The sequence below is a fragment of the Tinamus guttatus genome, unplaced genomic scaffold (assembly GCF_059628265.1).
Source record: "Tinamus guttatus ecotype Peru unplaced genomic scaffold, ASM5962826v1 Tinamus_guttatus_pri_ptg000370l, whole genome shotgun sequence".
Lineage (NCBI taxonomy): Eukaryota > Metazoa > Chordata > Aves > Tinamiformes > Tinamidae > Tinamus > Tinamus guttatus.
The window spans coordinates 215,283-226,649 of NW_028288904.1; the positions used below are offsets into that span (position 1 = coordinate 215,283).

At 52.2% G+C, this 11,367-nt stretch overlaps 1 protein-coding gene across 1 annotated transcript; it reads left to right on the forward strand.

Moving 5' to 3' along the window:
* Positions 1-2,074: 2,074 nt before the first annotated feature.
* On the forward strand, positions 2,075-9,751 carry LOC148593583 (5-hydroxytryptamine receptor 1A-like). Its single transcript, XM_088530395.1, is given in 3 exon segments — positions 2,075-2,358; positions 8,859-9,069; positions 9,071-9,751. Coding segments are annotated over 3 exon segments (1,176 nt in total).
* Positions 9,752-11,367: the final 1,616 nt, after the last annotated feature.

Sequence of the window (11,367 nt, forward strand, 5' to 3'; positions counted from 1 at the left end):
TAGAGCTGATGTTCCAAAGAGTTTTGGCCAGTGTGGAGTGGTGCTAATTTCTGTTGGCTCAGTTCCTGAGACACCTAATGGGAAAATTCAAGAAGCCTGTAGCAGGTAGGTTGTCTCCTGGCAATCTTCTCTTCCACCTGTTTGGAAGCTCTCCCACAGAAAACTGCATATACTGCATCAGTCTTAGTGAGTTGAAAACATTAATTTCCTCAGCTCCCTAGTAAAGCTCATTCGTTCTGAGACCATTAGTGGGATATATTTTCTTTTTTAACACAAGTGTTGTATGGAGAAAGAGAAAAAAAAATCCATTTCAAACCGAAGTGCAATATGCAACCATATGAACAAAACCTGCACTCAAATTGTGACATTTCAGTTCCACTCTGGCAGGTATTGCAGGCATCATCTGTGCACGTCGGGCATGCGGCCCTCCCCACTTCTGGAGTGTGCAAAAGGAAATTGTAAAATAAAGTACCTTCCACAGGGACTGCAAACAGGTTATCTTTTGGGCTTGTTGAAGAACCTCTGGTTTGCCGCAGCTCTGTCGTAACTGAATAACATTAACTCATGTTTAATTGGATGTTTAGAACTTGTGCAGTGTTAGGGTTTCCTTTGCTCTGGAGTCAGCTTGGATTTTACAAGACACTGGCTTCTCATACACTATCTCCCTGGCTGCTTCACCTAGGCTATCTAAACACATTAGCGCCTCATTTAGTTGTTTAAAAGTTTAAACAGCATTTTGACGTTTAACTGCTTAGTGGGATTAAAGAAGCATCACATCGAAAGAGTGAGTCTTCCTCGTCTGCATCTTCCCCCTCCTACTTCCCCCTCTCCCTTCACGGCTGCCTAAATTGCCTCTCCATTTAATTCAGAGCGAAATGACTTTCAGTGTCTGAAAAAAAAAAAAACAAGCAAACAAACAAACAAAAAAACCCCAACAACGTCAGAAAGTAGAGCCAATGCAAAAGATTTCAAGTGAGCACAGGGGACCTGGCTGGTCTCCGCAAAAGGATACTGGGGTCGCAGGAGCCCACGAGGGATCGGGCGCCCTAGGGAAGGCACAAAGCGCATTCCATGTCCCTCGCCAGGACGTCGCCTGCGCGGCCACTTGACTGAACCGCGGGCGGGCACAGGACACAAGGCAGCCTGTGTCACCCGTGTCTCCTTCAGCGACACGGGCCGTCCCCCTCCTCTTCTCTTATCGTGACAGCGGCTGCTCCACGGCTGCCAGGGCCGCTTCCCGGCGTGGCCGCCGGCTTCGCAGGGGGTCTCTCCGGCGCTCCCCCGTATCCAGCGTTGCTCCGGAGACCCTCGTTTCACTCCCTTTCAGACTCAGCATGTCCCCTCCTTTGCAAGAGGACCACAACCCATTTCCCCCTGTACTCCTGTTCGCTTTACCTCGCAGGACAGTGATCCCAGGAGTGCAGCGCGCGGCAATTTCCGTGTTTTCGTGGCGCGGAGCGGGAGGCGGACGCTCCGGCCTGGGCGCCTTCAAGGGACGATGTGCGACCCACTTGCCCCTTCCCCCGCGCCGCACCCTCGGGGGAGCCGCCGCCGGGGTGGAGCTGCGGCCAGCGGGACGTCGGGGCCGGGAGCCGCGGGGGCTCCGCGCCCTGCCCGGCCGGGCGGCCCGCGGCGACCCCTCCCCCACACCCCGCCCCGCGGCGGGGCGGGGCGGGAGAGGAAGGGAGGCGCCAGGGAGAGCGCGGCGGCAGCGCGGGAGGGCGCGGAACGAAGCGCGGTGGACCAGGCGGGCCGCCCCCCGGTGCGCGCGGCGCGGCGCGGCGGGGCGGGGCGGGGCGGGGCGCGGCGCGGCGCGGCGCGGCGCGGCGCGGCGCGGCGGGGCGGGGCGGGGCGGGGCGGGGCGGGGCGGGGCGGGCCGGGCGGCCTCGGCAGCCGCCGCCGCCGTCCCCCGTGCCCCGGCCGCCTCCCGCCGCGCTATATATGGGAAGGAGGGGGTGGCGGGGAGCCCGGCGCGGCCGAGGCGCGCGGGGCGGCGATGCCTCCTGCCAGTGGAGCGCACACGCGCCTGGCGCCGCTGCCCAGGCCCGTCTGCTGAGCGGCCCTCCCGGGCGGCATGGACGTGTCCAACAGCAGCGCCTCCCCGGAGCGCTCTCCCGGCAGCGCCGAGGTGACCCTGGGCTACCAGCTGCTCATCTCGCTGCTGCTGGGCACGCTCATCCTGTGCGCCGTGAGCGGCAACGCCTGCGTGATCGCGGCCATCGCCCTGGAGCGCTCCCTGCAGAACGTGGCCAACTATCTCATCGGCTCGCTGACCGTCACCGACCTCATGGTGTCCGTGCTCGTGCTGCCCATGGCGGCCCTCTACCAGGTGCTTAACAAGTGGACGCTGGGGCAGGTCACCTTGTAGGGTGCATTAGCAGGGAAGGTAGGGGTTAAATAGCTAATGTAGAATAAGCTGAGTCTTAGAGCACAAGGACCCATGATAACTGGCAGAGTCCGGATGTCTTGCTCATGGCAGGGGCAGAACCCTTGATAGATGGCAGGGTCAGGATGCCCTGCTCATGGCAAGGTCTGGACCCTTGATAGGTGGCGGGGTTAGGGTGCCCTGCCCTCAATCAGGATGATAGGGGGGCTGCTTATCCAGATGTTTTAATTCAGCAAAATAGATAATATTAGCAAGAATGCAAAACAGGAAAACGGGAGGGGGAACACTCTTGGGTAAGAACGGTATAAAAGAGGGACGCCCAAAGTGGTCGGGGTCCGTGGTGTGACCCCTGCGTGGGAAAGCCCGGACCCCAGCTAGCTGGTAATACTTATTATCTTTCTTCTATTAATAAAAGACAATATGTATCTATGGTGGTTGTCTCTCTCCCTGTCAGTTCGGATACCGGACCTAACATTTGGGGGCTCGTCCGGGATCCGAATGCAGGGGAGGAGAAAGAGATAGAGAAAGATAATTAATAAGTCAAGGGAGGCCTCAGGGGGTGAGAGTGAGCCGACAGAAATCCAGGTGGACGCACCGAAGGATAGTCGGCTGGAGTCTGAGGGAGACGTCCCTCAGACTCCCACGAGAAGGAAGGGTGGTTGGTTAGGTTGTTTGGGAACACCGTATCTCCTTGACGAAAGGAGACCGGCGTGGAAAGGGAGAATTCTGTTAATAATCGCCCTTACTGGTTTACTGGCAGTTGTATTAACTTTGGTTTTAAGCGACGAGCTTGATACAATGGGAGAAGGGAAATCCACCCCTTTGTCATTTATGTTAAATCATTTTGGATATGTTAAGCATCGGGCACATAATTTGTCTGTAGAAGTGTATAAAAACCGATGGGAGGCATTTTGTAAAAGTGAGTGGCCAAGTTTTGACGTAGGCTGGGCGAGGGAGGGAAGTTTTGATTTAGAATTAATAAGGAGAGTAAAAGAGGTAATAATGAGACCTGGGTCAGAAGGACACCCAGATCAATTTCCATATATAATCACATGGGAGGATTTGGTTCTGTATCCACCCCCATGGCTGAAACCTCTTTTGGGGGAGGGTAGGAAAGACGGAAAAGTTGATATTTACGTAGTGAGAAAGGAAGGGAAAAAAGCAGTACTACCAGATTCGACCTTATATCCAGAAATATTAGACGAAGAAAGCAGGCATAACCCCCTCCCTTACGTACCTCTGCCCGAGGCACAAAGGGAGGCGAGTAGTAGTGATCAAAGAAGGGGGAGAAGGGAGAGAAGGGAAGATAGGGGTCCCGCATATAGGACACGATCTCATCAAAGAGAAGATGAAGAAGGAATATCAAGTACCACCCATGCCTTCCCAGTTAGAACGATTGGAACAACTGGGCCACAGGGACAGCGTACATATCAATACTGGCCATTCTCTTCTAGCGATTTGTATAATTGGAAAAGTCAAAACCCCTCCTTTTCCGAGAAACCGGGGGCGTTAATTGATTTATTAGAATCCATCTTGTTTACGCACAACCCTACCTGGGATGACTGTCAGCTGCCGATGCCAACCCCGCGAGACGGAATGAACGACACTTCAACGTGAAGCAGGTTCAATTCACTTTACTATTGTCTACTATGTAGCTTTATACAATTCTATCACCTGTAAATGCAGACACACGCTAAGCAACAGCATTCCCATTGGTTAGGCTCTAGTGTCCATGCATAGCTAGCTTGCAGCTGACTGGTGTTCTTCCTGATGCTCCGTTGCTGGGCCTCCCGGACGCTTATCTGGCTATGGCTGGCCTAATTCATTAAAAAGTTGCTAACAGGCGTTATCTTCTCCGGGTGGCCTCGGTTCCCATCGCTTCAGCTCCTCGGTTCTCATGGCCTCAGCTCCTCGTATTCTTGCAAAAGCGCTAAGGCCCCAACAGTCAGCAGCTTTTAAAAGTGCTGTTTATGACCGAAGAGCGTGAAAGGATCCTGACCGAGGCGCGAAAGTTGGTGCCGGGAGAGGACGGGAGACCCACCGGTCAGCAGAACCTTATCGATGAAGGATTCCCATTGGTAAGACCACCGTGGGATTTTGAACAACCTGAAGGTAGGGAGCGTCTCCGAACATACCGGCAAACGCTGATGGCAGGGTTGCGGGCGGCAGCGCGTAAACCTACTAACTTAGCAAAAGTAAATGCTGTTAGGCAGGAAGCCGAGGAAAGCCCTGCCGCTTTCTTAGAGAGAATATTAGAGGCGTTTAGACAATTCACTCCTTTAGATCCTATGAAGGAGGAGAATTGGGCAGCTGTCATCTTGGCATTTGTAAATCAAGCTGCCCCGGATATAAGAAGGAAATTACAAAAGATTGAGAGGTTGGGGGAGCAAACATTACAGGATCTTTTAAAGGTAGCAGAGAAAGTGTACAACAACAGGGAGACTCCAGAAGAAAAACAGGAGAGAATAAGAAGGGAGGATTGGAAACACCAGAGGGAAATGGCTAGGAGATTTTTTGAAGCAGGAGAAAAATCAGAGAGGCAAAGAAGGGGACCGCCACCCCCCAGAGGAGCAGGGGTACGGTTAGGAAAGGATCAATGTGCAATTTGCAAAAAGAAAGGACACTGGAAAAATGAGTGTCCGGAAAAAGGAGAAAGGAGGCCACCTAGAGCACTGGTGGCAAAAGAAGATAGCGACTGAAGGGGCCGGGACTCGGAACCCTTCCCCGAGACTTGGGTAGAATTAGAAATGGAAGGGAAACGTGTAAAATTTCTGGTAGACACAGGGGCTGAATACTCAGTAATAAATAAAGCAGCGGGGAAACTATCGACAAGGAAAGCTCGAGTACGAGGGGTAAATGGGAGTAAGGTATATCGGTGGACATCAGAAAGGAAGGTAGATGTAGCTAATAGACAAATCACGCATTCATTCTTGTATATACCGGAGAGTCCGGTACCCTTAATGGGCCGGGATCTCCTAACTAAATTGGGGGTAAGGATATATTTCGAGGACGATGGGGTAAAGATCAATGACCGGGAAGGACAACCGATACAGGTCCTGACTGTTAGATTAGAGGACGAATATAGACTGTATGAAGAGAGGAAGGAAGAAATTGGACCAGAAACTCAAAAATGGATGAGGGAACTCCCAGAAGTATGGGCAGAGAATTCGGGGATAGGAGAGGTTAAAGGGAAAACTCCTCTGGTCGTGGAATTAAAACCAGGAGCTCACCCGATTAGGGTTAAACAGTACCCAATGACCCCTGAAGCTCGACAAGGGATAGCGAAGCACATTAAAAGGTTACTGGAAGCTGGCATTCTGCGTAAATGCAAATCTCCGTGGAATACTCCTCTACTGCCAGTAAAGAAGCCCGGAGGAGATTTCAGGCCAGTTCAAGATCTGAGAGAAGTTAATAAAAGAGTGGAGGATGTGCATCCTACGGTCCCGAATCCATACACTCTGTTAAGTATGATGCCACCAGATATGAGATGGTATACAGTTTTAGACTTAAAGGATGCCTTCTTTACCATCCCCCTGACAAAACAGAGCCAGGAAATGTTTGCTTTTGAATGGGAAGATCCCGAGAGCGGATATAAGGGTCAGTTAACTTGGACCCGATTACCACAAGGGTTCAAAAATTCACCGACTTTGTTTAATGAAATACTGCAGGAAGATTTGAGTGAATTCAGGAGACAGAATCCTAGTGTGAAATTGCTTCAGTATGTGGATGATCTGCTGCTAGCGGCAAGAACGAAAGAGGAGTGCGAGGAAGGTACGAGGAAGTTGTTGCAAGAATTGAATAAACTAGGATACCGAGTAAGTGCTAAGAAAGCTCAGCTATGTAGTCCTGAAGTAACATATCTGGGATATAAGATACGAGATGGTAGGAGATGGCTAACTGATGCCATGAAAGAGACTGTTCTTCGGATTCAGGAGCCCAGATCTCCAAGGGAGGTTCGAGAATTCTTGGGGACAGTAGGATACTGCCGTTTGTGGATACCTGGATTTGCAGAAAAAGCGAAACCTCTGTATGAGGCGAGTCGAGAGAAACCGGACTGGCAGTGGACAGAAGCTATGGGAAAATCTTTTGAGGAACTGAGATTAGCCCTGCTAGAGGGCCCTGCACTTGCACTCCCGGACCCAGCCAAGGATTTCCATTTATATGTGAGCGAAAGAGCGGGAATTGCTAAGGGAGTGCTAACTCAGAAGCAAGGACCTTGGAAAAGGATAGTGGCGTACTTATCAAAGAAATTAGACCCAGTCGCCGCAGGGTGGCCCTCGTGCCTTAAAATCATTGCAGCCGTGGCAATGATGGTTAAGGATGCAGACAAACTCATGTTTGGGCAAAAACTGTATGTAACAGCTCCCCATTACGTAGAGGCATTACTCAAACAACCGCCTGAAAGATGGATAACAAATGCTAGGCTGACTCATTACCAAGCCTTACTTTTAAACCCAGAAAGGATTATGTATACGTCCCCAACGACTTTAAATCCAGCCACTCTCCTACCTAACCCAGAATATGAAACACCTGTGCATAATTGTCAGGAGGTGTTAGCTGAAACTGCAACAGTGCGGGAAGATTTAAAGGATGAGCCCCTGCAAGGGGGAAAAGTGTGGTTTACAGATGGAAGTAGCATGGTCGAGCAAGGAAAAAGAAGGGCGGGAGCTGCAGTGGTGAATCAGAAAGGAGAAATAGTTTGGAGCCAGCGTTTACCAGACGGCACTTCGGCTCAGAGAGCGGAACTGATAGCCTTGGCTAAGGCACTAGAAATGGCAGAAGGAGAGCGAGTGATGATTTATACAGATAGTCGCTACGCATATGGGACAGTGCATATACACGGAGCAATATACAGAGAAAGGGGATTTCTTACCTCCGCAGGAAAAGAAATCCGAAACAAAGAAGAGGTTTTGCACTTGGTGTCAGCTTTGCAGAAACCAAAAGCAGTGGCAATTGTGCATACCTTAGGACATCAGAAGAAAACCGATACGATAAGTAGAGGGAATGCAGCTGCAGATAGTGCAGCCCGGCGAGCTGCGTTAGAAGGACAAATACAAAGGGTACTAGCCCTGACTCACAACACTAAGAGAAGAAGAGGAAATTGGAGAGGATGAATACATCCCGGAGGAGAGGGAGTGGATTCAAAAGGTCGCAGAAAAGCAAAGTGCAGGAGAAGGACATTACGATACAGGAGGAAGAATGTTAATTCCTAAGCGGTTGGGACAGAAGATGGTGCAACAGTTACACAGTACCACACACTTGGGGGAAAGAAAAATGGGACTGTTAATAGAAAAGTTCGGGTTGAGATTCCAAGATCAGAGGAAAATATTAAGAGGGATAATAGAGGGGTGTCAAGCATGTCAGGAAATGAAACCATCGAGGGTCAGGAAGGTACATGAAGGTATAAGGGAAAGAGGTGGTGAACCTGGAAGGCATTGGGAAGTAGACTTTACAGAAATAAAACCAGGTAAATATGGATATAGATATCTGTTGGTATTAGTAGACACCTTTTCAGGGTGGGTGGAGGCCTTTCCCACTAAGCAAGAAACAGCCCAGGTGGTAGCGAAAAAACTTTTGGAAGAAATAATCCCCAGATATGGGATACCGGTGAGCATCGGGTCTGATAATGGACCAGCTTTTGTGGCAAGGGTTACACAGGAATTAGCCCGAGCACTGGGAACCAACTGGAAATTGCATTGTGCATATAATCCTCAAAGTTCGGGTCAGGTGGAAAGGATGAACAGAACCTTAAAGGAAACCCTTGCTAAGCTAGTAAAAGAGACTGAAGAGAACTGGATAACGCGTATTTGTAATTCTGTTATTACTGTTACTGTGTATCTGTATAATGTGGAAATGTGTAATGGGGGTAATGGAAAAAGCTACAAATCAAGTTAATTCTATGCACATAATGTTCATGCGACAAACTCAGAAAGATTGAGAAAGGATTCTCTGATATTAGCAAAAGAAAAAGGGGGGAATGTAGGGTGCATTAGCAGGGAAGGTAGGGGTTAAATAGCTAATGTAGAATAAGCTGAGTCTTAGAGCACAAGGACCCATGATAACTGGCAGAGTCCGGATGTCTTGCTCATGGCAGGGGCAGAACCCTTGATAGATGGCAGGGTCAGGATGCCCTGCTCATGGCAAGGTCTGGACCCTTGATAGGTGGCGGGGTTAGGGTGCCCTGCCCTCAATCAGGATGATAGGGGGGCTGCTTATCCAGATGTTTTAATTCAGCAAAATAGATAATATTAGCAAGAATGCAAAACAGGAAAACGGGAGGGGGAACACTCTTGGGTAAGAACGGTATAAAAGAGGGACGCCCAAAGTGGTCGGAGTCCGTGGTGTGACCCCTGCGTGGGAAAGCCCGGACCCCAGCTAGCTGGTAATACTTATTATCTTTCTTCTATTAATAAAAGACAATATATCTATGGTGGTTGTCTCTCTCCCTGTCAGTTCGGATACCGGACCTAACAACCTGCGACATCTTCATCTCCCTCGACGTGCTGTGATGCACCTCGTCCATCCTGCACCTGTGCGCCATTGCCCTGGACAGGTACTGGGCCATCACGGGCCCCATCGACTACGTGAACAAGCGCACTCCACGCCGGGCTGCGCTGCTCATCAGCCTCACCTGGCTCATCGGCTTTTTGATATCCATCCCGCCCATGCTGGGCTGGCGGACACCCCGAGGACCACTCGGACCCCGACGCGTGCACTATCAGCAAGAACCACGGCTACACCATCTACTCCACCTTCGGTGCCTTCTACATCCCGCTGCTGTTCATGCTGGTGCTCTACGGGCGCATCTTCAGGGTGGCGCGCTTCAGGATCCGCAAGACGGTCAAGAAGGCGGAGCAGAAGCGCGCGGCCCCCGCAGGCCTCCTGCTCTCGCCGCCGGCCGTGCTGCACGGCAGCAGCAACGGGCAGCCGAGTCGGGCCGTGCGGCGGACAGCGGAGCCCGGCACTGCCGCGTGCGTGAACGGCGCGGCGCGGGGCGGCCCCGACGTGCAGCGCTGCAAGGAGCACCTGCCGCTGCCCAGCGCGCCCGCGCCGCCCCACGACGGCTGCCCCGAGAGGAGTGCCGAGGCCAAGCGCAGGACGGCGCTGGCCCGCGAGAGGAAGACTGTCAAGACTCTGGGCATCATCATAGGCACCTTCATCCTCTGCTGGCTGCCCTTCTTCATCGTGGCGCTGGTCCTGCCCTTTTGTGACTGTAAATGCTACATGCCCGAGTGGCTCGGGGCCGTCATCAACTGGCTGGGCTACTCCAATTCACTCCTTAACCCCATCATCTATGCCTACTTCAACAAAGACTTCCAAAGTGCTTTTAAGAAAATTATCAAGTGCAAATTTTGCATGCAGTGAAACCGCCGCCCCGGGACGGCTCCAGGACGGGTTGGGGCGGGCAGGGCCGCGGAGGGGCTCCCGCCCCATCCGCCTGCCCCCCCGCCCCGCGGGCGTGTGTGGCCCCCGCCCCGGGGCCGGGGCCGCTGCCGGGCGCCGACGCTGCCGCTTCTCCCCGCTCCGTCATTCTGGGTAGACCTGGGGTTTGCAGATCTTTGCTTGTGGTCTCTGTAAACCACGTTGTCTGACCGAGTAGCATCGGTAAAAAATAAACCACCCTCTTCAGAAAACCGCCCTGTCGGGTTTTCTTCTCGGATTTCCTAGAAGACAGCGGGGAGCTCCGAGCCCGACCTGCCTGGCCGAGTAAGTAGGAAGCCTGAGGGCGATTCTCGAAGCGGAGGCGGCGGCCCAGGGCCCGGCGCCCCCTGGGCGCTGGAGCGGGGAGAAGCGCCCGAGCTTGGCAGCCTCGTCAGGCACCGCAGCCCCGGTGAGCCCGCGGAGGCGGCAGGACCCGCCGCCACCTCGGGCTTCCCTGATCATGCCTGGGGAGGGCGACGGGGCGAATGGGAAGAGATTCCCGGAGCGGGTCCGGGGATCCCCTGCCTGGCGGCCGCCGAGCCAGTCACGCGCCGCGGCGCAGCTCGCAAGGCAGTCGCGCAGCGCCCTGCCTGTTCTGCCTTGATGTTAGCACTATATTTTATTTGAAGGCGCTCGAAAGTTTCTCTGAAGACGCCGCGGCTATTTCGGGGGCGGCCGTGCAGTTTGCACTCCCGGGCCCCTGAACCCAAACGCTGCCGTGTGCCTGTAGGGGGCGCGGGGGGCTCCAGCCACGGCAGAGCCCATGCAGGGTCCCCTGCGCTCCGGTGCTTGACCAAATATATATGTTTTTCTCGTTTATTTTGGTGTAATCTGCACTTATACATAGGTAGAAGGGAATGTCAAGTCTGTGCGTTAGGTGAATCTAAGTGCCCAGTCATATTCGAACTTAAACCGCTTACTTTAGATGACAATAGAGCTTTTAACGGCCTCTGATATATAGCTGATTTTCTGAAAATCTAATTTGACCTCGTTTTCGCAATTAAAGTGATCTTTGGCTTTCGCTTTGATCACTCCCAACCACGTGTGTCCTAGATGCTAAACGAGTGCCAAGGTGCCAGAAGAGAGAGTCTGCAGTGCCTGAGGAGCAGGAACAACTTCTTGGTAGTGCAGTGAGTCATCGCCCTGTGACTTAGAGAGGGGCCCCAGGCGTTAAGCCCGACCGGGTCTTTATTGTTACCCCCCCCCCCTCCCTCCAGTTTAAATTCTGTAGCGCAGGGAAGAAACAAATCTGCGTTCGTAGCTGGGGCCGTTCTGCTTCTGTGCTGTAATTTCCGCGCTCCTAATCTGTTTTCCACCAAAATTAAGCAAAAACAAACAAACAGAGGATTTAGTGGTTTTTTTTTTTAATTGATCCAATCTCAAATCAATATTTGTGGTTCCTTGCAATATTGGATGTGCTCCGTTAACAAGCAACCTCCTCACAGTTTAGAAAGCTTCATTTTGGGTTTAAAAGGTCCACGGAAGCTGAAGCAATGAATAACAAAAAATCCAAATGGCAAGTAGAAACTTTTATGCCTCAAATAGAGATGTGGAAAATT